Here is a 25,794-nt window from a genome sequence, read left to right on the forward strand (position 1 = left end):
TGTAGGTGAGGAGTGAGTGGGGGTGCCTGTGTGTAGGTGAGGAGTGAGTGGGGGTGCCTGTGTGTAGGTGGTGAGTGAGTGGGGGTATCTGTGTGTAGGTGAGGAGTGAGTGGGGGTGCCTGTGTGTAGGTGAGGGGTGAGTGGGGGTGCCTGTGTGTAGGTGAGGAGTGAGTGGGGGTGCCTGTGTGTAGGTGAGGAGTGAGTGAGGGTGCCTGTGTGTAGGTGAGGGGTGAGTGGGGGTGCCTGTGTGTAGGTGAGGAGTGAGTGGGGGTGCCTGTGTGTAGGTGAGGAGTGAGTGAGGGTGCCTGTGTTTAGGTGAGGGGTGAGTGGGGGTGCCTGTGTGTAGGTGAGGAGTGAGTGGGGGTGCCTGTGTGTAGGTGAGGAGTGAGTGGGGGTGCCTGTGTAGGTGAGTGAGTGGGGGTGCCTGTGGTAGTAGGTGAGTGGGGTGCCTGTGTAGGTGAGGGGTGGGGGTGCCTGTGTGTAGGTGAGGAGTGAGTGGGGGTGCCTGTGTGTAGGTGAGGGAGTGAGTGGGGGTGCCTGTGTGTAGGTGAGGGAGTGAGTGGGGGTGCCTGTGTGTAGGTGAGGAGTGAGTGGGGGTGCCTGTGTGTAGGTGAGGGGTGAGTGAGGGTGCCTGTGTGTAGGTGAGGAGTGAGTGGGGGTGCCTGTGTGTAGGTGAGGAGTGAGTGGGGGTGCCTGTGTGTAGGTGAGGGGTGAGTGGGGGTGCCTGTGTGTAGGTGAGGAGTGAGTGGGGGTGCCTGTGTGTAGGTGAGGAGTGAGTGGGGGTGCCTGTGTGTAGGTGAAGGGGTGAGTGGGGGTGCCTGTGTGTAGGTGAGGAGTGAGTGGGGGTGCCTGTGTGTAGGTGAGGGAGTGAGTGGGGGTGCCTGTGTGTAGGTGAGGGGTGAGTGGGGGTGCCTGTGTGTAGGTGAGGAGGTGAGTGGGGGTGCCTGTGTGTAGGTGAGGGGTGAGTGAGGGTGCCTGTGTGTAGGTGAGGAGTGAGTGGGGGTGCCTGTGTGTAGGTGAGGGGTGAGTGAGGGTGCCTGTGTGTAGGTGAGGAGTGAGTGGGGGTGCCTGTGTGTGTAGAGGGTGAGGTGGGAGGTGAGGATGGGGGTGCCTGTGTTAGGTGAGGGGATGAGTGGGGTGCCTGTGTGTAGGTGAGGGGTGAGTGGGGGTGCCTGTGTGTAGGTGAGGGGTGAGTGGGGGTGCCTGTGTGTAGGTGAGGGGTGAGTGGGGGTGCCTGTGTGTAGGTGAGGGGTGAGTGGGGGTGCCTGTGTGTAGGTAGGGGTGAGTGGGGGTGCCTGTGTGTAGGTGAGGAGGTGAGTGGGGGTGCCTGTGTGTAGGTGAGGAGTGAGTGGGGGTGCCTGTGTGTAGGTGAGGGGTGAGTGGGGGTGCCTGTGTGTAGGTGAGGAGTGAGTGGGGGTGCCTGTGTGTAGGTGAGGGAGTGAGTGGGGGTGCCTGTGTGTAGGTGAGGGGTGAGTGGGGGTGCCTGTGTGTAGGTGAGGAGGTGAGTGGGGGTGCCTGTGTGTAGGTGAGGGGTGAGTGGGGGTGCCTGTTGTAGGTGAGGGGTGAGTGGGGGGTGCCTGTGTGTAGGTGAGGAGTGAGTGCCTTGTGTAGTGTGAGGGTGGTGGGGGTGCCTGTGTGTAGGTGAGGAGTGAGTGGGGGGGCCTGTGTGTAGGTGAGGAGTGAGTGGGGGTGCTGTGTGTAGGTGAGGAGGTGAGTGGGGGTGCCTGTGTGTAGGTGAGGGGTGAGTGGGGGTGCCTGTGTGTAGGTGAGGGAGTGAGTGGGGTGCCTGTGTGTAGTGAGGGTGAGTGGGGGTGCCTGTGTGTAGGTGGAGGGGTAGTGGGGGGTGCCTGTGTGTAGTGTGAGGGGTGAGTGGGGTGCCTGTGTGTAGGTGAGGAGTGAGTGGGGGTGCCTGTGTGTAGGTGAGGGGTGAGTGGGGGTGGCCTGTGTGTATGTGAGGGGTGAGGTGGGGGTGGCCTGTGTGTAGGTGAGGGGTGAGTGGGGGTGCCTGTGTGTAGGTGAGGAGTGAGTTGGGGGTGCCTGTGTGTAGGTGAGGAGTGAGTGGGGGTGCCTGTGTGTAGGGTGAGGGGTGAGTGGGGGTGCCTGTGTGTAGGTGAGGAGTGAGTGGGGGTGCCTGTGTGTAGGTGAGGGGTGAGTGGGGGTGCCTGTGTGTAGGTGAGGAGTGAGTGGGGGTGCCTGTGTGTAGGGTGAGGGTGATGGGGGTGCCTGTGTGTAGGTGAGGAGGTGAGTGGGGGTGCCTGTGTGTAGGTGAGGAGTGAGTGGGGTGCCTGTGTGTAGGTGAGGAGTGAGTGGGGGTTGCCTGTGTGTAGGTGAGGGGTGAGTGGGGGTGCCTGTGTGTAGGTGAGGGCGTGAGTGGGGGTGCCTGTGTGTAGGTGAGGGGTGAGTGGGGCTGTGTGTAGGTGAGGGGTGAGTGGGGGTGCCTGTGTGTAGGTGAGGAGGTGAGTGGGGCTGTGTGTAGGTGAGGGTTGAGTGGGGGTGCCTGTGTGTAGGTGAGGGGTGAGTGGGGGTGCCTGTGTGTAGGTGAGGAGTGAGTGGGGGTGCCTGTGTGTAGGTGAGGAGTGAGTGGGGGTGCCTGTGTGTAGGTGAGGGGTGAGTGGGGGTGCCGTGTGTAGGTGAGGAGTGAGTGGGGGTGCTGTGTGTAGGTGAGGATGTGAGTGGGGGTGCCTAGTGTGTAGGTGAGGGGTGAGTGGGGTGCCCTGTGTGTAGGTGAGGGTGAGTGGGGGTGCCTGTGTGTAGGTGAGGAGTGAGTGGGGGTGCCTGTGTGTAGGTGAGGGTGAGTGGGGTCCTGTTGTGTAGGTGGTGAGGTGAGTGGGGCCTGGTGTGTAGGTGAGGAGTGAGTGCGGGTGCCTGTGTGTAGGTGAGGGGTGAGTGGGGGTGCCTCTGTGTAGGTGAGGGGTGAGTGGGGGTGCCTGTGTGTAGGTGAGGAGTGAGTGGGGGTGCCTGTGTGTAGGTGAGGAGTGAGTGGGGGTGCCTGTGTGTAGGTGAGGGGTGAGTGGGGGTGCCTGTGTGTAGGTGAGGAGTGAGTGGGGGTGCCTGTGTGTAGGTGAGGAGTGAGTGGGGGTGCCTGTGTGTAGGTGAGGGGTGAGTGGGGGTGCCTGTGTGTAGGTGAGGGGTGAGTGGGGGTGCCTGTGTGTAGGTGAGGGGTGAGTGGGGGGTTACCTGGATATAGGTGAGGAGTGAGTGGGGGTGCCTGTGTGTAGGTGAGGGGTGAGTGGGGGTGCCTGTGTGTAGGTGAGGAGTGAGTGTGGGTGCCTGTGTGTAGGTGAGGAGTGAGTGGGGGTGCCTGTGTGTAGGTGAGGGATGAGTGGGGGTGCCTGTGTGTAGGTGAGGGGTGAGTGGGGTTGCCTGTGTGTAGGTGAGGGGTGAGTGGGGGGTTACCTGGATATAGGTGAGGAGTGAGTGGGGGTGCCTGTGTGTAGGTGAGGAGTGAGTGGGGGTGCCTGTGTGTAGGTGAGGGGTGAGTGGGGGTGCCTGTGTGTAGGTGAGGAGTGAGTGGGGGTGCCTGTGTGTAGGTGAGGAGTGAGTGGGGGTGCCTGTGTGTAGGTGAGGGGTGAGTGGGGGTGCCTGTGTGTAGGTGAGGGGTGAGTGGGGGTGCCTGTGTGTAGGTGAGGGGTGAGTGGGGGGTTACCTGGATATAGGTGAGGAGTGAGTGGGGGTGCCTGTGTGTAGGTGAGGAGTGAGTGGGGGTGCCTGTGTGTAGGTGAGGGGTGAGTGGGGGTGCCTGTGTGTAGGTGAGGAGTGAGTGGGGGTGCCTGTGTGTAGGTGAGGGGTGAGTGGGGGTGCCTGTGTGTAGGTGAGGGGTGAGTGGGGGTGCCTGTGTGTAGGTGAGGGGTGAGTGGGGGTGCCTGTGTGTAGGTGAGGAGTGAGTGGGGGTAACTGTGTGTAGGTGAGGAGTGAGTGGGGGTGCCTGTGTGCAGGTGAGGAGTGAGTGGGGGTGCCTGTGTGTAGGTGAGGGGTGAGTGAGGGTGCCTGTGTGTAGGTGAGGGGTGAGTGAGGGTGCCTGTGTGTAGGTGAGGAGTGAGTGGGGGTGCCTGTGTGTAGGTGAGGGGTGAGTGAGGGTGCCTGTGTGTAGGTGAGGGGTGAGTGGGGGTGCCTGTGTGTAGGTGAGGAGTGAGTGGGGGTGCCTGTGTGTAGGTGAGGGGTGAGTGGGGGTGCCTGTGTGTAGGTGAGGGGTGAGTGGGGGTGCCTGTGTGTAGGTGAGGGGTGAGTGGGGGTGCCTGTGTGTAGGTGAGGAGTGAGTGGTGGTAACTGTGTGTAGGTGAGGAGTGAGTGGGGGTGCCTGTGTGTAGGTGAGGGGTGAGTGAGGGTGCCTGTGTGTAGGTGAGGAGTGAGTGGGGGTAACTGTGTGTAGGTGAGGAGTGAGTGGGGGTGCCTGTGTGTAGGTGAGGAGTGAGTGGGGGTGCCTGTGTGTAGGTGAGGGGTGAGTGGGGGTGCCTGTGTGTAGGTGAGGGGTGAGTGGGGGTGCCTGTGTGTAGGTGAGGGGTGAGTGGGGGTGCCTGTGTGTAGGTGAGGGGTGAGTGGGGGTGCCTGTGTGTAGGTGAGGGGTGAGTGGGGGTGCCTGTGTGTAGGTGAGGAGTGAGTGGGGGTAACTGTGTGTAGGTGAGGAGTGAGTGGGGGTGCCTGTGTGCAGGTGAGGAGTGAGTGGGGGTGCCTGTGTGTAGGTGAGGGGTGAGTGAGGGTGCCTGTGTGTAGGTGAGGGGTGAGTGAGGGTGCCTGTGTGTAGGTGAGGAGTGAGTGGGGGTGCCTGTGTGTAGGTGAGGGGTGAGTGAGGGTGCCTGTGTGTAGGTGAGGGGTGAGTGGGGGTGCCTGTGTGTAGGTGAGGAGTGAGTGGGGGTGCCTGTGTGTAGGTGAGGGGTGAGTGGGGGTGCCTGTGTGTAGGTGAGGGGTGAGTGGGGGTGCCTGTGTGTAGGTGAGGGGTGAGTGGGGGTGCCTGTGTGTAGGTGAGGAGTGAGTGGTGGTAACTGTGTGTAGGTGAGGAGTGAGTGGGGGTGCCTGTGTGTAGGTGAGGGGTGAGTGAGGGTGCCTGTGTGTAGGTGAGGAGTGAGTGGGGGTAACTGTGTGTAGGTGAGGAGTGAGTGGGGGTGCCTGTGTGTAGGTGAGGAGTGAGTGGGGGTGCCTGTGTTTAGGTGAGGGGTGAGTGAGGGTGCCTGTGTGTAGGTGAGGGGTGAGTGGGGGTGCCTGTGTGTAGGTGAGGGGTGAGTGGGGGTGCCTGTTTGTAGGTGAGGGGTGAGTGGGGGTGCCTGTGTGTAGGTGAGGAGTGAGTGGGGGTGCCTGTGTGTAGGTGAGGGGTGAGTGGGGGTGCCTGTGTGTAGGTGAGGGGTGAGTGGGGGTGCCTGTGTGTAGGTGAGGGGTGAGTGAGGGTGCCTGTGTGTAGGTGAGGGGTGAGTGGGGGTGCCTGTGTGTAGGTGAGCGGTGAGTGGGGGTGCCTGTGTGTAGGTGAGGGGTGAGTGGGGGTGCCTGTGTGTAGGTGAGGAGTGAGTGGGGGTGCCTGTGTGTAGGTGAGGGGTGAGTGGGGGTGCCTGTGTGTAGGTGAGGGGTGAGTGGGGGTGCCTGTGTGTAGGTGAGGGGTGAGTGGGGGTGCCTGTGTGTAGGTGAGGGGTGAGTGGGGGGTTACCTGGATATAGGTGAGGAGGTCTCCCCCAAAGAGCTGCAGGCCGATGACCGAGGGTCGCCTCCGGCCGCGTTCACGATGCGGTTTTGGGGGGGCAAACGAAGTCCTGGACCCCCCACAACAACAACAACAACAGCACCAATAAACAGTAAACAACAGCACCAATAAACAAGAATACAACAACAAAGAATTACGGTGAGGACTGTTGAGGATCGTCTAGAAGAGAGACGGCAGCACGGGGGCAGCACGGGGGCAGCACGGGGGCAGCACGGGGGCAGCACGGGGGCAGCACAGACTCGGGGACGCCGTTTGAAGGTCGCCCCCTCCCCACGGCGCGCACAGAGCGCTCGCCGCACGTGAGCCACCGGCCATGAGCTCGGCTGCCCGCTGGTGCCGCGCGGCACCGCCACGCGGCCACGCGGCACCGCCACGCGACACCGTGGCCACGCGGCACCGTGGCCACGTGGCCACGCGGCACCGCCACGCGGCCACGCGGCACCGCCACGCGACACCGTGGCCACGCGGCACCGTGGCCACGTGGCCACGCGGCACCGCCACGCGTGTGCCCTGCGGTCGCCATCCTCACAGCGGCTGCTTCTCGCTCAGCCACCGGCACAGGCGGTGGTGGCCTCCGCCTCGTCGCGCGGCGCTTTCGGATGCGCCGCTTCTGGGGCCGTCTGGAACGCTCTTTTCCTTCCCGTCTTACGAAGCCACTGGGAGCACTTTTAAATCGTCATCATCATCATCATCGATATTGACAAACTCATTTCTTTAGAACTGCTGCTGTTGTTGTTGTGTTTAGTTTGTTGTCCTATCCCCCGCACCTCCGATTTGCGTGGTCGGCTACGTAGGGGGCCAAATATGTTCCACTCTGTGTGGGTAGCGGGACGTGCGCTGCATCACGGACCCGTCGAGTTCGTTTCCCGCTCACCGTCAATAACAGTGGCGAATATTTGAACCGGTCCTGAGCCACCCCTAGGTTGACTCAGCCTTAAATGAGTACCCGGTGCGATCTATAAAGATCGCCACTGGGGAGACAAAGGTGGCCAGGCGTGGTGCTGGCCACCCACCCCCTCGTGTGCCGTGCCGCTCTCCATAAGTGCTCGCTGACAGCACTTGCCCCAACAGTCTGTCAAGGCTACGTAGGGGGTCTTTGTCTTTGTGTGTGTGTGAGTCGAGCTCTGTGCTCTCAGTGTCTCGCGTGACGAGTCTCACCGAGCGCTGCTGGGATCTCCCACTGCACCTGTGAAGACAAGAACCCGGATCAGGACTCACGTGACTCGGATCAGGACTCACGAAAACCCGGATCAGGACTCACGAAAATCCGGATCAGGACTCACGAGGACCCGGATCAAGACTCACGAAAACCCGGAACAGGACTCACGTGACCCGGATCAGGACTCACGAGACTCGGACCAGGACTCATAGGTGCTGCTACTCGCTAACAACACTTGCTCCAACAGTGTGTTAAGGCTATAGGGGAGATATTTGTATTTGTTTATCGTGGTTGTGATGGTGGTGGTGATGGTAGTAACGCGAGTGATGGTGATGATGATGATGACGGTGGTGGTGGTGGTGGTAACAACGATGGCAACGCAAGTGGTGGTGACAATGGTGATGACGGTGATGGTGATGATGACGGTGGTCGTGACAGTAATGATGACGGTGGTGCTGGTGGTGATGATGACGGTGGTGATGATGACGGTGGTGCTGGTGGTTGTGGTGACGGTGGTGGTGATGGTGATGATGATGGTTATGATGACGGTGGTGCTGCTAGTGATGATGACGGTGGTGGTGACAGTGATGATGACGATGTTGGTGGTGGCGATGAGGACCCACCATCGTCCAGCGCCCGGTGGATCAGCTGCTGCTTGGCCTGCAGCCGGGACACGACGTGGCCTGAGGCCAGCAGCTCCTTCAGCTTCTGAGAAACGGAGCGCACCAGGTGAGGGTGGACCGCGAGCCGGATCCAGGGAGATCCGGCACTCCGCTCCGGGTTTTGTCAGCTGCCCCCAGCCACGGCGACTACTAAACTACGAACTTAATTCGTTTCATTTTCCAGGGAATGCGCCGCTGAGCTGCGTAGCTCTTCGTCAGGAGCGACGAGGCTGTCACAAATGACAGCTCCACAAAGTGGCTCGTGTGAAAATGTGAGATTCTAAATGTGGAAGGGAAAAACCGGAGGACCACGGGGAGAGAGATACACAAAAACTCCAAATATACAGCAGCAGGCGCCAGGGTTGGGATGGAACCCACGGCCTCCTGCAAACCAGGCGAGGGATTTTAACATCTCCTAGCCACAGAGACCCAAAGACTCGTCACACAGAGACCCATAGACTCGTCACACAGAGACCCATAGACTCGTCACACAGAGACCCAAAGACTCGTCACACAGAGACCCATAGACTCGTCACACAGAGACCCATAGACTCGTCACACAGAGACCCAAAGACTCATCACACAGAGACCCAAAGACTCGTCACACAGAGACCCATAGACTCATCACACAGAGACCCATAGACTCATCACACAGAGACCCACAGACTCATCACACAGAGACCCATAGACTCATCACACAGAGACCCATAGACTCGTCACACAGAGACCCAAAGACTCGTCACACAGAGACCCATAGACTCGTCAAACAGAGACCCATAGACTCATCACACAGAGACCCATAGACTCATCACACAGAGACCCAAAGACTCGTCACACAGAGACCCAAAGACTCGTCACACAGAGACCCAAAGACTCGTCACACAGAGACCCATAGACTCGTCACACAGAGACCCAAAGACTCGTCACACAGAGACCCAAAGACTCGTCACACAGAGACCCAAAGACTCGTCACACAGAGACCCATAGACTCGTCACACAGAGACCCATAGACTCGTCACACAGAGACCCATAGACTCATCACACAGAGACCCACAGACTCATCACACAGAGACCCATAGACTCGTCACACAGAGACCCATAGACTCATCACACAGAGACCCATAGACTCATCACACAGAGACCCACAGACTCATCACACAGAGACCCATAGACTCGTCACACAGAGACCCATAGGCTCATCACACAGAGACCCATAGACTCATCACACAGAGACCCATAGACTCGTCACACAGAGACCCATAGACTCATATAGAGAAAGTTGAGAATTTCGGAGGTGACGGCTTTGGATAGTAGGACCTCATCCAGCAGTTGATTGGCCATGGCCGACGATGATGACGATGATGATGACGACGATGACCAACTCACCATGAAGTAGAAGTTCTCGGCGTCGTGTCGACCGCCGTGGTGTCTCGTCGGGGGCGAGCTGTGGTGGTTGCCGTGGTGGTTGTGGTGGTTGTGGTGGTAGTTGTTGGCGGTGGCGACTGTGGTGACGGAGGGGGTCGAGTAGGGGGTGGAGTAGGGGGTCGATGTGGTGGAGGTGGAGGTGGTGGAGGTGGTGGAGGTGGAGGAGGTGGAGGTGGTGCCGCGTCCGTCCCAGGGTTGTGCCACTCGGCCCTCGCCGGGAGTCTCCTCCCGCAGGGCGCTCAGCGTCTCCTCCATGGACGCCCGCACCTCCGAGATCAAGAGGTCACCCAATCACTCACACACTCACCCAATCACTCACACACCCACACACCCAATCACTCACTCACTCACACACTCACACACTCACTCACTCACACAGTCACTCACTCACACACTGACTCACTCACACACCCAATCACTCACACACTGACTCACACACTCACACAGTCACTCACTCACACACTCACTCACACACCCAATCACTCACACACTCACTCAATCACTCATCCACTCAATCTCTCACACACTCACCCAATCACTCACACACTCACTCACACACTCAATCACTCACCCACTCAATCACTCACACACTCACCCAATCACTCACACACTGACACATTCACCCACTCACCCACTCACACACTCACCGACTCACACACTCATCCACTCACCCACTCACACATTGACCCACTTACCGACTTACCCACTAACACACTCACCGACTTCCACACTCATAAACTCACCCACTCAAACATTCTCCACTCACCCACTGATGGTGATGGTAGTGATGTTTATGGTGGTGATGAGGGTAGCGATGTTGGTGATGGTAGTGATGTTGATAGTGTTAGTGATATTGATGGTGATGTTGGTGATGGTAGTGATGTTGGTGATGTTAGTGGTGATGGTGGTGGTGATCATAGTGGTGGTGATCATAGTGGTGGTGCTGTTGATGTTGGCGATGGTAGTGATGTTGGTGATGTTGGTGGTGATGGTGGTGGTGGTGATGGTGGTGGTGATCATAGTGGTGTAGTGGTGGTGCTGTTGATGTTGGCGATGGTAGTGATGGACGTGATGGTGAGGAGTGTGTACCTGCTGGCTCTCCGCGTGCAGCGCTGCGACGCGCGCCCTCAGCTGCTGCAGCCTCGTCCGCAGCTCGGAGCGCACGCTGGCCTGGGAGACCAGCTCGCTCACCTGGACCGCTCGCACGTAACCAGGGCAACCGCGCGTTACCGGGGGAGACCAGCTCGCTCACCTGGACCGCTCGCACGAAACCGGGGGTAACCACGCATAACAAGGGGTGACTGCAACTACAAGTCACCTGGGGAAACCAGTCAGTGGGTCAAAGAGGGAGTGGGTCAGGCAGTACACCAATCGATGGGTCGGTGGGTCAATAAATGAGTCAGCGGGTCACTCAATGGATCGGTAGTTCAGTGGGTTAATTTGTGGGTTTGTCGATCAATCGATGGGTCAGAAAGTCAATCCAGAGCCCAGTGGCACAATCAGTGGGTCCGTTGGTTAATCAGGGGGTCAGAGGGTCAATCAGTGGGTCAGAGGGTCAACCAAAGTGTCAGTGGGTCAATCAGTTGGTCAATCAATGGGTCAGTTGGTTAACCAGTCGCTCAGTTGGTCAACCAATGGGTCAACCAATGGGTCAACCAGTGGGTCAATCAACGGGGCAGCGAGGTCGTCGAGCGAGTGAGCGGGCGACGACGAGGCGAGGGGTGGGGGCGAGGGCGGCGGCGGGGGGGAGGGCAGAGGAGGCGGCCGGCCCCTCTCACCTCGTCTCCCAGGTGGGGGCGGAAGGGGAACTCGGGGGGGCGGGCAAACAGGTCCCCGCTCGAGCGCAGGAAGCGGCGCTTGCAGGCGCGGGGGTCGAGCCCCCCGACGGCGCCGCGCAGCGCCCCCAGGGCCCCCCGCTGGGCCGCGTCGGCGGCACAGCCGGCGCCCACGAAGAGGGAGAGCGCCTCGGACAGCCGCGCGTGGAACGCCACGTCGCAGCACTGGCGGCGGCGGGAGGGCGGGGGGGGGGATCGGTGGGTGGGGGGAGGGTGCACGCCAAGATGTTAACTCCGTCGCCTGGTACGCAGGAGGGCGTGGGTTCGATCCCGACCCTGATGACGCCTGTGGCGTGTTTGGAGTTTGCGTGTCTCTCTCTCACTCTCTCCCCCCGTGGTGGTCGCGTAGATTTGTCTCCCCGTCCCTCCAGTATTTCTCCTCCAAATGTTTTAATCGACAACACGCACTTAGAGAGTACTTGGCTGCTGCTCTACATTCAGGGCCACGGGGTCAGGGCCAGGGGGTCAGGGTCAGGGGGTCGTGGAGCTCACGTCGATGATGCTGGGCAGGTCGTAGTCGTGGAAACGCTCCACGGAGGAGTTGGCGGCCGCCAGCGTGAGCAGCAGCTCGTTGCGTGCTCGAGCCTCGCGCAGGCACGCCTCGCCGGCCTTTGCCTGCCGCTGGGCGGGGGGGCATACAGGGGTCACGCCGGGGTCATGCTGGGGTCACACTGGGGGTCACACGGAGGTCGATCGGTCCCAGCACAGTCGAATAACTTTGTGTCAAATGTGTAAACCGGCCGTCGGTACGTGGAATGAATGGTTAAACGGTAACGAGGGATAAATGATCGAAGGATCGATAGGTCGAACGAGCAGTCGGTCATTTGGTCAATCGGTCAAAACAGTCTAATGGTCAAACAGCCAACCGGACAGGTGGTGAGGACGGTCATGGGATCAATTGGTCAAACTATTAACGGGTCATTGGTCAAACAATCAGGCGGTCGTTTGGTCAAACAATCAGGCGGTCGTTTTGTCAATCGCTCCAACGCAGCAGTCGGACATGTGGCCAAACAGTAAAAACATTCAAGAGGTCAAATTATGAACTGGGGCGCCACGGTGGCCTGGACGTGGTTACCTCCCACGCCTGGTGAGTTCAAGCCCGACCCTGACGCCTGCTGTTGCATATTCTGAGTTTGCGGTGTCCCTCTCCACCCGTGGTCGCGTGGACTCTTCTCCGGGTTCCTCCGGTTTTCTCTCCACATTTAGAATCAACGCCGCACGCTCGGAGAGCATCTGGCTGCCGCTATCAATTTTCCACGCGAAGATGATGATGATCAGCCACTTCGTTAAGCTGTCATCATGTGTGCTAGCCAGGTCGTTTGTCAAAAAGCGAGACTACGTAGCTCAGTGGAGGTCCTGACCTGGTAAAAATAACAAATAGTTTAAATTTGTGGTCAATTGGTCAAAAGGTCAAATGGACAAGTGGTCAAGTAGTCGAAGAACCAGGGGGTCAAATTATTAAATGCTCAAATGGTCAATCAGTCAAAAGGTCAAACTTTCAATGGTACACACAATCAATGTCAGGTTATAGAATGGTCAACACGGTCAATTGATCAAATAGTCGATCCGAGGATATTGGACAAGCAATCAAGCGATCAATAGGTGGAATTATGAAACGGTCAAAGGGTCAAACGGTACAAAGGTCAATCAGACAAGCGATCAATTGATCAATAGGTCGCATTATGAAACGGTCAAAAGGTCAAATGGTACAAAAGGTCAAATGTACAAACGATCAGTAGGTCAAATTATGAAAGGGTCAAATGGTCAACAGGTACAAAAGTTCAAATGAACAAGCAATCAATCGGTAGGTCGAATTATGAAAGGGTCAAACGGGACAGCAGGTCAAAGGGACGCCGATGGGCGTGCAGGCGCCACCTTCTCCAGGAGGCGAGCGAGCTTGCGCGAGGGGCTCCTGGCGGGGGTCCCCGCGGCCGAGGCGCCCCCCCCACCCAAGCGCCGCTCCGCGTCCCGCAGCTTCGTGTCGGCCGCGAGGGCCTGGGCCCTGTAGAGGCGGTAGGCCTTGGAGGCCTGCGGAGGGAAGATGGGCAGGGGACCATGGGGTGATGGTGAGGGTGGTGGGGGTGGTGGTGAGGGTAGTGGTGGTGGGGGTGGTAGTGGTGGTGGTGGGGGTGGTGGGGGTGGTGGGGGTGGTGGTGGTGGGGGTAGTGGTGGTGGGGGTAGTGATGGTAGTGGAGGTGGTAGTGGTGGGGGTGGTGGGGGTGGTGGTGCCGGTGGTGGTGGTTATAGTGGTGGGAGTGGTGGTGGTGGGGTCGGTGGTGGTGTTGGGGGTGGTGGTGGTGGTGGGGAGCAGCAGTGGTAGCGGTTAGCGCACTGAGCTTCGAAACCAGTGACGCGAGTTCGATTTCCGCTCACGGCCAACACCAGTGACGATTTTCTGAACCGGCACTGGGCCTCAGCAGCACCACGACCACCACGAGCACCACCACCACCAGCACCACCACGAGCACCACCATCAGTACCACCATCAGTACCACCAGCACACACCACCAGTACCACCACCAGTACCACCACCAGCAGCACCACCAGCAGCAGCACCGGCAGCGCACGGAGTGAGCCCGGCGGCTGCCGCGTGCTGCGACGGCCCCAACCTCGTTCACCCGAGCACCGCGGTGGTCTGCACGGTCCTCGATATGGCCACGCATTCAGCTCCCGCGAGCCGGTGGTTGTGGCAAGGCTGAGTGCAGTGCGGCGGCGTACACCCACTGGATGGACTCACCGCGCCGATCTCCGTCACGAACTTCAGCAGCTCCTCCTGCAGCTGCTGCCCCAGGTCCCTGCCCTGCACCGCCAGGTGGCCGGGTCACGCGGTTAATAGGTCACGAGGTCAATAGGTCGCCACACATCATCACCACATCCCTCTATGCATCTCTGTGCGGGTCTTTACGCTAGTCTATGGGTCTAAGTGTGAGTCTACTGGTCTCTATGTGGGACTATGGTTCTCTAAGCCAGTCTATGGGTCTCAGTGTGAGTCTATGGGTCTCAGTGTGAGTCTACTGGTCTCTTTGTGGGTCGATGGGTGTCTATGATCTCGATACATCCAGGGTGGTGGGGGGGGGGTTAAGCGAGTAGCCACGCGCAGCCCAAAACCTGCACCCCACAACCAAACCCCCGGGGTCTCCCGCACCACCCCCACTCCCCCCCCGCACCACCCCCACTCCCCCCCCGCACCACCCCCACTCCCCCCCCGCACCACCCCCACTCCCCCCCCCGCACCACCCCCACTCCCCCCCCCCCCCGCACCACCCCCACTCCCCCCCCCCCCCGCACCACCTCCACTCCCCCCTCCCCCCTCCCCCACACCTTCTTGGAGAGGCGCGCGGAGCTGTCGGCGATGCGCGCCAACCGCGGCGCCACCGCTCCTCCGCACGCCTCCGCGATGGCCGCGTGGCAGCGCGCCTCCCCGTGCGTGGCGGCGAGCAGCAGGGCCCAGCAGGAGCGTGGGCACGGGGCGGGCACGGCGCCCGCGGAGCGCCACGCGCGCCTGACGCACGCCACGCACACCGCACACACCACGCACATCATGAACCACACGCACACCACGCACACCGCACACACCACGCACACCGCACACACCGCACACACCACGCACACCGCACACACCACGCACACACCACGCACACCGCACACACCACGCACACACACACGCACACACCACGCACACCACGCACACCACGCAAACCACGCACACCACGCACACCGCACACCATGCACACCGCACACCATGAACCGCACGCATGCCACACACACCGCACACCATGCAAACCGCACACCACGCACACCACGCACACCATCCAGACCACACACCACACACACCACGCACACCACGCAGACCACACACCACGCACACCGCACACCACGCACACCGCTCACACCACGCAGACCACACACCACGCACACCGCACATCATGCACACCACGCAGACCACACACTACGCACACCGCACATCATGCACATTATGCACACCGCACACCGCACACCACGCACACCGCACATCATGCACATCATGCACACCGCACACCACGCACACCACGCACACCACGCACACCACACACACCACACACACCACGCACACCGCATACCATGCACACCGCACATCATGTACACCGCATACCATGAACCACACACACACCATGCACACCGCACACCATGAACCACACGCACACCATGCACACCGCATACCATGCACACCGCACACCATGAACCACAGGCACACCATGCACACCGCGCACACCGCACGCAGCTACCGGCCCGGCCCCGTGGGAGCCTGCGCACTCAGAGTGGCCCCGGTGGCAGAGGGCTCCTCGGCGGTAAGGGAGGGGTCGGGGCTTAATCCACCTGCTGTCGTTGGTTTTTGTTGTCGTTGCTGTGGTCACTCTGTGGGCCACAGCCAGATTTACTCGGTTGGTACGCACGCCACACACGGTCACCCGCTCGCTCACTGACATATCTACTCACCCACCCATCCACTCACACACTCACTGACCCACCCTCCCAACCACTGACTCACTCACCCACTCACCCACCCAACCACTAACTCACCCAACCACTCACTTACCCACCCATCCACTCACTCACTGACCCACTCACTCACTCACCCACACATACACCCACTCACTCATGCACCCATCCACTCACTCACTGACCCAACCAATCACTAACCTATCCAACCACTCACCCAACCACTCACTCACCCACCCTCCCAACCACTGACTCACTCACCCACTCACCCACCCAACCACTCACTCACCTACCCACCCTCTCACTGACCCACCCAAGCCCTCACCCATTCAACCACTCATTCACCCATCCAACTACCTAACCCCTCACAAACCCACCCAAGCAAGCCGCTTCGGTGAGCTATAATGAATTTGTGATAGCCAGGTCGTTTCTGAAAATGATCTATTTCGCTCAGTGGGTTTTAGCTGGTAAACTAAAAAAACTGTTGAAATAGTTTCATCATCCGTGTAACAAATTAAAAAATCATCTCAACACTCAAAAGGGACAGAAACACGAATGTCACACAGCAGCAGCAGCAGCAGCGTCATCGTCCGTGCAAGTTGCATCTCGCAATGGCTGGCTAGGGGCCACAGGCCGAGCTGGAAGGCTGCCGGGCGGCACCGAGAACCACTCCCGGCTGTCTCCGCTGGACTCTCTCGCAACGTCCACTGCCGCGCCGAGCTCATCGCAGGGGCGGGCGGGACGAGAGGACAACCAACTCGACATGGGGACCTTTTGCCACGATCACAGAATGACAAATACGAATGAGGTGTTTCCCCTTTCTGGCAATAAAACAGGAGTTGTGTTCAGATGTTCAAACGCCAAATAGAAACCCTTTTCAAGGAATCAAGGAGTGCATTAACCAGGCGTACTCGCGGTTAACATGCAAACGAACACGCTCTGAAGACATGATGCATCGTCTTTGAAACTGATTGGCCTTCACCAGAGACAGGAGCCTTCTTCATGGCCGCGTCTCACCGCCCGCGTCAGGCCAGAGAACGACGCCACAAGGCGAGCAGCACCAAGGCGATGCCGCACGTGGCAAGAGCATTCATAGCGCGAGGTGGGCAGCTGCATCATGGGATAGACCTTTTTGCCAGAATCAAAATATCAAAAATAATAAGAATAAGTTTTACCCTTTCGGGCAAAACTAAACTAAAGCCTCCACATATTGTGATGTTTTAGGTCAATTAGCGAGCGTTGCTTTTAGTCCGCGTGGGAGGAGGAAACCGGAAAACCCGGAGAAAACCCCCAAAGCGAGCGAGGGAGCAACGCTCGATCCCCTGTACGAGAACGGACACGTGGTGTTCGCTGCCCACTCGCTGCGCTGCGCTGGAGAGCCCCGGAGTGTGGCACCTCCGGGGCAACCCACGGGAGGGGGGGGGGAGGGGGAGGGGGGAGGGGGGGGGCGTCTGTGCGATGATCCACCAACCCCACCGCCCCTGTTCCCTGTCCTCTCTCTCTCCCACTCTCCCTCTCTCTCTCTCTCCCTCTCTCCCTCTCTCTCTCTCTCTCTCTCCCTTTTTTTTTTACGATCAGTGGAAACAAGAAGATGCTCGGTGTATTCGGCACTTTGTTTCGTTCATCATTTCGTATTTTTTTTTTCAACGGGGCTTTATGTAGCCCTCGCTCTCTCCCTCTCTCCCTCTCTCGCTCTCTCCCTCTCTCCCTCTCTCCCTCTCTCCCTCTCTCCCTCTCTCCCTCTCTCCCTCCCCGTGAATCTGCACGCGTTCACCGGCGGTGGCGGTGGAGGAGGAGGCACGGGTAGACAGCACCATGCAGATCCCTTAGCTCGGGAACTAATTAACGGCTTAATGAGGGCTCAGTGAGTTCACACGGGGATGGCGGGGTGAGAAATGCTTCTGATGATGATGATTGTTGTTGTTCCGTGTGAGCATTGCAACACCGCCTCTTCCCTTTCATCATCGCGCCACTAAACTTACCCACCCCACAGCGCCCCTCCAACTCCCCCCTCTCACCCCCCACGTTGAGCCTCCTGTCATCTTTGTGGGGTGGGAGGGATTGTACCACACACACACAGGGTGATTGTACCACACACACACACATAGAGATTGTACCACACACACACAGGGTGATTGTACCACACACACACAGGGTGATTGTACCACACACACACAGAGAGAGATTGTACCACACACACACAGGGTGATTGTACCACACACACACACATAGAGATTGTACCACACACACACAGGGTGATTGTACCACACACACACAGGGTGATTGTACCACACACACACACATAGAGATTGTACCACACACACACAGGGTGATTGTACCACACACACACAGGGTGATTGTACCACACACACACAGAGAGAGATTGTACCACACACACACACAGAGATTGTACCACACACACACAGAGGGAGTATACCACACACACACAGGGTGATTGTACCACACACACACAGAGAGAGATTGTACCACACACACACACACAGATTGTACCACACACACACAGAGGGAGTGTACCACACACACACAGGGTGATTGTACCACACACACACACATAGAGATTGTACCACACACACACAGGGTGATTGTACCACACACACACACACAGAGATTGTACCACACACACACACACAGAGATTGTACCACACACACACAGAGGGAGTGTACCACACACACAGAGGGAGTGTACCACACACACACAGAGGGATTGTACCACACATACACAAAGGGATTGTACCACACACACACAGATTGTACCATACACAAACAGGGTGATTGTACCACACACACACACACAGATTGTACCACACACAGAGGGATTGTACCACACACACACACACACAGAGGGATTGACGACACACACACACAGGGTGATTGTATCACACACACACATAGAGATTGTACCACACACAGAGAGATTGTACCACACACACACAGAGAGATTGTACCACACACAGAGAGATTGTACCACACACACACACACAGATTGTACCACACACACACACAGAGGGATTGTACCACACACACACACACACAGAGATTGTACCACACACACACACAGAGGGATTGTACCACACACACACACACACACAGATTGTACCACACACACACACAGAGGGATTGTACCACACACACACAGAGATTGTACCACACACACACACAGAGGGATTGTACCACACACACACACAGAGAGATTGTACCACACACAGAGAGATTGTACCACACACACAACACACACAGAGATTGTACCCACACACACACAGAGGGATTGTACCACACACACACACACACAGAGATTGTACCACACACACACACAGAGGGATTGTACCACACACACACACACAGAGATTGTACCACACACACACACACAGAGATTGTACACACACACACACAGAGGAATTGTACCACACACACACAGAGATTGTACCACACACACACACAGAGATTGTACCACACACACACACAGAGAGATTGTACCACACACACACAGAGATTGTACCACACACACACAGAGAGATTGTACCACACACACACACACAGAGATTGTACCACACACACACACAGAGAGAGATTGTACCACACACACACACACAGAGATTGTACCACACACACACACAGAGATGTACCACACACACACACAGAGAGATTGTACCACACACACACACACAGAGATTGTACCACACACACACAGAGATTGTACCACACACACACACAGAGATTGTACCACACACACACACAGAGAGATTGTACCACACACACACACAAGAGATTGTACCACACACACACACAGAGATTGTACCACACACACACACAGAGATTGTACCACACACACACACAGAGATTGTACCACACACACACACAGAGATTGTACCACACACACACACAGAGATTGTACCACACACACACACAGAGAGATTGTACCACACACACACACACAGAGGATTGTACCACACACACACACAGAGATTGTACCACACACACACACAGAGATTGTACCACACACACCCCAGAGAGGGGTTGTAACACACACACACACAGAGATTGTACCACACACACACACAGAGATTGTACCACACACACACACACAGATTGTACCACACACACACACAGAGAGGGGTTGTAACACACACACACAGAGGGATTGCTGATGACGACGTTGCTGATAATGCTGCTGCAAGTGACGATGATTCATGAGCAAATCTCTTCTCAACCCAGACGTCGACTGCTGCCACTGCTGCTGCTGCTGCTCCTGCTGCTACTGCCGCTGCCACTGCTGCTGCTGCTCCTGCTGCTGCTGCTGCCACTGCTGCTGCTGCCGCTCCTGCTGCTGCTGCCACTGCTGCTGCTGCTCCTGCTGCTGCTGCCACTGCTGCTGCCGCTGCTGCTGCTGCTACCGCTCATGCTGCTGTTGCTGCCGCTGCTGCTACTGCTGCTGCTACTGCCGCTGACCGTCACAATTGCTAACCAGCAATCCGCCACCCCAGTGGCCTCCGTTGCAAGGCCCCGCGGGACAAACTGGCAGCCCCCAGTGGCCCTTGAGTGCGGCCTCTAACGGGCGACAACCCCGGGGCAATACACAAGTCGCCCCATGAGCAGCACCACCACCACCATCACCACCACCACCATCACCACCACCACCATCACCACCACCACCATCACCACCACCACCATCACCACCACCACCATCACCACCACCACCATCACCACCACCACCATCACCACCACCATCACCACCACCACCATCACCACCCATCACCACCATCACCACCACCACCATCACCACCACCACCATCACCACCACCACACCACCCACCATCACCACCCACCACCACCATCACCACCACCATCACCATCCACCACCATCACCACCACCATCACCACCATCACCACCATCACCACCACCACCACCATCACCACCACCACCACCATCACCACCATCACCACCACCATCACCACCACCATCACCACCACCATCACCATCACCACCACCACCATCACCACCATCACCACCACCATCACCACCATCACCACCACCACCATCACCACCACCATCACCACCATCACCACCACCACCACCATCACCACCACCACCACTACCACCATCACCACCATCACCACCACCACCATCACCACCACCACCACCATCACCACCACCACCACCATCACCACCATCACCACCATCACCACCACCACCATCACCACCACCACCACCATCACCACCATCACCACCACCACCACCACCATCACCACCACCATCACCACCACCACCACCATCACCACCACCATCACCACCATCACCACCATCACCACCACCACCATCACCACCACCACCATCACCACCACCACCATCACCACCACCACACCACCACCACCACCACCACCATCACCACCACCATCATCACCACCACCATCACCACCACCACCATCACCACCACCACCATCACCACCACCACCATCACCACCACCACCATCACCACCACCACCACCACCACCATCACCACCACCATCACCACCACCACCATCACCACCACCATCACCACCACCATCACACCATCACCACCATCACCACCACCATCACCACCACCATCACCACCACCATCACCACCACCACCATCACCACCATCACCACCACCATCACCACCATCACCACCACCACCACCATCACCACCACCATCACCACCATCACCACCACCACCACCACCATCACCACCACCACCATCACCACCACCACCATCACACCATCACCACCACCACCATCACCACCACCACCACCACCACCACCACCACCATCACCACCACCACCACCACCACCATCACCACCATCACCACCACCACCATCACCACCACCACCAGCACCACCATCACCACCACCACCACCACCACCATCACCACCACCATCACCACCACCACCACCATCACCACCACCATCACCACCACCACCACCATCACCACCATCACCACCACCACCACCATCACCACCACCACCACCATCACCACCACCACCACCATCACCACCACCATCACCACCACCACCACCATCACCACCATCACCACCACCACCACCACCATCACCACCACCACCATCACCACCACCACCATCACCACCATCACCACCACCACCACCACATCACCACCACACCATCACCACCACCACCATCACCACCATCACCACCATCACCACCACCATCACCACCACCACCATCACCACCATCACCACCACCATCACCACCACACCACCACCATCACCACCACCATCACCACCACCACCACCATCACCACCACCATCACCACCACCACCACCATCACCACCATCACCACCACCACCACCATCACCACCACCACCACCATCACCACCATCACCACCACCACCACCACCATCACCACCACCATCGTGCTGCTGTCAGACCCCAATGGTTCCAAATGGTGTGGCGGCCCTCACACTGATGCTCCCTTATCGGCGAAAGTGCGACCCCCCTCTGAAAATAGTGAAGAACACTGCCCTGAGCCACTCACTCTAAACTATTAAAACTAAACAAAGATTTGTTTTGTATTTTACCAGGTAAGGCCCACTGAGCTATGTAGCTCCTTTACAGAAGCGACACTGGCTATCACCAATGATAGCTCAACGGAGTGGCTCACCGTCACGTGTAAATGTAAAGCGTGAGACAATCTAAACGCATGGTGACGTTGATTCCAAATGTGGAGGGAAAAGCGGAGGAGACGGAGAGCAATCCACTCGACCACGGGGAGGGAGAGACAGAAAGAGAGACACGCAAACTCCAAATATACAGCAGGCATCGTCGGAGTCGGTATCAAACCCACGACCTGTATACCAGGCGAGGTAGTTAACATCTGATAGCCCACGTGATGATGAGAGAAAGAGAAGCAAACTCCAAATACACGGCAGGCATCAGGGACGAGATCAATCCCACGACCTCCTGAGCACCAGGCGAGGTAGTGAACATCTCCTGACCACTGCGACGGCCACCCACTCACCCGGACGACGTCGTCGTCTCCCCGTCCTCCTCCTCCTCCTCCTGCTGCCGCCGCTGCCGCGTGGAGGGGGCCCTCTGGGAGGCCCGGTCGGCCAGGCGCTGCAGGCCCCGGGCGTACTCGGAGGCCAGCTCGCCGCGCCGCCGCATGAAGTCGTGCATCTGGGCCAGCAGGGCCGCACGGCCCTCCGCGCGGCCCTCCAGCGAGCGCAGCTGGCCCGAGAGACGGGCGCGAAGGTCTGGCGGACACGGGGGGGGGGGGTGGATCAAGTCAGGAGGTGATGGAGGAGGTTAGGGAGGTTCAATCTTGATTTGAAGCTTTCGTGACTCTTTGGCTCTTCCGGTAAAGTCTTTTTCTTTCTACCTACGTGACTTTACCGAAAGAACCAAAGAAGATGAGGTTAGGGAGGTTCAAGATTGGGCCTCTTTGAAGGTCTGAGGGTCATGGGGGTCAAGTCAGGAGGTGATGGAGGAATTCGCTAGGAGGTCAAGAGGATGGGTGATCACTCATCGCTGAATGTCAAACCAGGTTCAGAGTTATCCTTGGAATGGACCAGTGGCTCAAGCGACCCCCGCTGTGCTATTCCTCGTTGAGGTGATCATTTTAACGGCGTTATGTAAAAGCCCCAACGCTCACCCAACAATCTCACCCTGACTCCAACCCTAAACCCAACCCCAAGCTGAACTCAACCCGTGCCTCAACCCCGACCCTCACCGCAACCCCCGTGGGCAGGCCGGCTCGCCCGGCCCCTCCCTGCTCTCGTGAGCAGGGAGGGGAGAGGGGGGAGGGGGGCAGGAAGCAGACAGCGACAATCACAGCGGGGCGGTGGGGGGGGGGGGCTCCAGGGCGGGGCCGCTGTTTATTTGCGGTGGCCAAGCCCGAGAGCGATCTCGCCCGCCCACCCCCCTACCGCAGGGGTCACGGAGAGGAGAGGGGGTCACGGAGAGGAGAGGGGGTCCGAGAGAGAGGGGGTCCCAGAGATAGAGGGGGTCCCAGAGATAGAGGGGGTCCCAGAGATAGAGGGGGTTAGTGAGAGAGGGGGTCCGTGAGATCGCACCCATGGTACCCCCATTTCCCCCACCCCCACCCCGCCAAAGGTGCCCCACCACTACCCCAGCAGCCACTGGCAGCCCCCCCCCCACACCCTGGCAGGGCCCCCCCCCTGGCAGCCCCCTCCCCCCACCCTGGCAGCCCCCCCCCCCCCCTGGCAGCCCCCCCCCACCCTGGCAGCCCCCTCCCCCCACCCTGGCAGGGCCCCCACCCTGGCTACCGGTAGTGTTGTTTCCATTTCCATTTCCCACGAAATATAAACTGAATGTGTTCTTTACTCGTGTATATACAAAGCTCGACGTTTCGGGAACACCCCCTCCACACTGAACCATTCACCCATTCACCCACTCCCTCACTCACCTATCGCTCCTTCACCCACCCACTCATCCAATCTCTCACCCCTCACTCGCCCACTCACTTGATCCACTCACCCACTCCTTCATTCATTCACTCGCTCTCACTCATTCACTTACTCACCACCTTACTCACCACATCACCGTATCACTTCCTCGCACCCAATCACTCTCACCCACTCACTTGCTCACCCACCCACACTCACACATCCACACACTCACCCACTTACTCGCTCACCCACACTCACACATCCACACACTCACCCACTCACTCACCAACACTCACACATCCACACACTCACCCACTCACCCCTCACTCACCCAACCACTCACCCACTCACCCCTCACTCACCCAACCACTCACCCACTCACCCCTCACTCACCCAACCACTCACCCAACCACTCACCCCCTCACTCACCCAACCACTCACCCAACCACTCACCCCTCCACTCACCCACTCACCCCTCACTCACCCAACCACTCACCCCCTCACTCACCCAACCACTCACCCCTCACTCACCCACTCACCCCTCACTCACCCAACCACCCACTCACCCACTCACCCCTCACCAACTCACCCAGGGGGGAGGAAGTGATGGGGGAGGGGAGTAGTGGGGGGGGAGCTTTCGGCCGTGGTGTTTATTGAGTCTGGGCTTCTGGAGGGGGTGGGGGAGGGGGGAAGGAAGGGGGGATGATTTGAGAGGAGATGGAGCGGGAATCGCAGAATCTGGGAGCTTGGCGGAGGGGGGCGGGGCGGTGGGGGCCATGGGATTTGGGCTGCGAGAGGAAGCCGGCGGTTTCCTCTGCGATTCGATTCCTCCACCTCGATTCCGCGTCGCGATTACCGCTCAACGGTCGATTCCCCGTGCGAGTCTCCACTCGTGAGGATGAGAGAATCTCGCTTTAGAGTTTAGAGCGCAGCGAGGAGGAATAAGAAGAGCTGTGAAGCTCTTTCCTCTTCACTGCCTGCCCTGTATGAGCGGGGCCAGCGAGTTACAGCAGCAAACACGAAACGATCGGAGTGCAAAAGAGTTAAAACGGTTAGCAAGTCACCAAGCAATCAATTAATCGCGGTCCATTTTTGTTCTCGGATTAGTCAGCGAAATGTTACACCTCGCCTGACACCAACTCACAGGGCAGCGTGACGTGTGTGTGTGTCGCCTTGACAATAGGCGACGTTTCGGGCAACGGCCCTTCAAAGCACAGTAATGATGACCAGATACGCCGTTCCGTTTTGATAAGGAGACAAGTCAGAGATGTAGTGAACGGGGTCTCTGTGTGAGTCTATGGGTCTCTGTGTGAGTATATGAGTCTCTGTGTGAGTCTATGGGTCTCTGTTTGAGTCTATGGGTCTCTGTGTGAGTCCATGCGTCTGTGTGAGTCTATGGGTCTCTGTGTGAGTATATGGGTCTCGGTGCGAGTCTATGGGTCTCTGTGTGAGTCTATGCGTCTGTGTGAGTCTATGGATCTCTGTGTGTGTCTATGAGTCTCTGTGTGAGTCTATGGGTCTCTGGGTGAGTCTATGGGTCTCTGGGTGAGTCTATGGGTCTCTGTGTGAGTCTATGGGTCTCTGTGCGAGTATATGGGTCTCTGTGTGAGTCTATGGGTCTCTGTGTGAGTCTATGCGTCTGTGTGAGTCTATGGGTCTCTGTGTGAGTCTATGGGTATCCGTGTGAGCCTATGGGTATCCGTGTGAGTCTATGGTATCCGTGTGAGTCTATGGGTGTCTGTGTGAGTCTATGGGTCTCTGTGTGAGTCTATGGGTCTCTATGCGAGTGTATGGGTCTCTGTCAGACTGTAAGTTGCTACGTGATTCTATGGTCCCTATGTGAGTCTATGGGTCTCGATGCAAGCCTATGGGTCTCTATGTGAGTCTATGGGTCTCGATGCAAGCCTATGGGTCTCTATGTGAGTCTATGGGTCTCTATGTGAGTCTATGGGTCTCTATGTGAGTCTATGGGTCTCGATGCAAGTCTATGGGTCTCTATGTGAGTCTATGGGTCTCTGTGTGAGTCTATGAGTCTCTATTTAAGTCTATGAGTCTCTATGTGAGTCTATGAGTCTCTATGTGAGTCTATGAGTCTCTATGTAAGTCTATGGGTCTCTGTGTGAGTCTATGAGTCTCTATGTGAG

At 58.0% G+C, this 25,794-nt stretch overlaps 1 protein-coding gene across 1 annotated transcript in view; it reads right to left on the minus strand.

Annotated features, from left to right (window-relative positions):
- LOC133356674 (rho GTPase-activating protein 4-like) overlaps positions 1-25,794 on the minus strand; it is a 49,282-nt gene that overhangs the window by 16,976 nt on the left and 6,512 nt on the right. Inside the window, exons 3-13 of the mRNA XM_061574314.1 lie at positions 22,261-22,495; positions 14,089-14,269; positions 13,505-13,567; positions 12,643-12,795; positions 11,260-11,388; positions 10,711-10,932; positions 10,022-10,123; positions 8,894-9,199; positions 7,469-7,553; positions 6,845-6,872; positions 5,633-5,735 (exon numbers count right to left, since the gene is read on the minus strand). Coding sequence (XP_061430298.1) covers positions 5,633-5,735; positions 6,845-6,872; positions 7,469-7,553; positions 8,894-9,199; positions 10,022-10,123; positions 10,711-10,932; positions 11,260-11,388; positions 12,643-12,795; positions 13,505-13,567; positions 14,089-14,269; positions 22,261-22,495 — 1,607 coding nt within the window. The remainder of the gene's footprint in view (positions 1-5,632; positions 5,736-6,844; positions 6,873-7,468; positions 7,554-8,893; positions 9,200-10,021; positions 10,124-10,710; positions 10,933-11,259; positions 11,389-12,642; positions 12,796-13,504; positions 13,568-14,088; positions 14,270-22,260; positions 22,496-25,794) is intronic.

This window comes from Lethenteron reissneri, chromosome 55 (genome assembly GCF_015708825.2).
Source record: "Lethenteron reissneri isolate LAM-NWPU_2019-01 chromosome 55, ASM1570882v1, whole genome shotgun sequence".
NCBI classification, from domain to species: Eukaryota; Metazoa; Chordata; class Hyperoartia; order Petromyzontiformes; family Petromyzontidae; genus Lethenteron; species Lethenteron reissneri.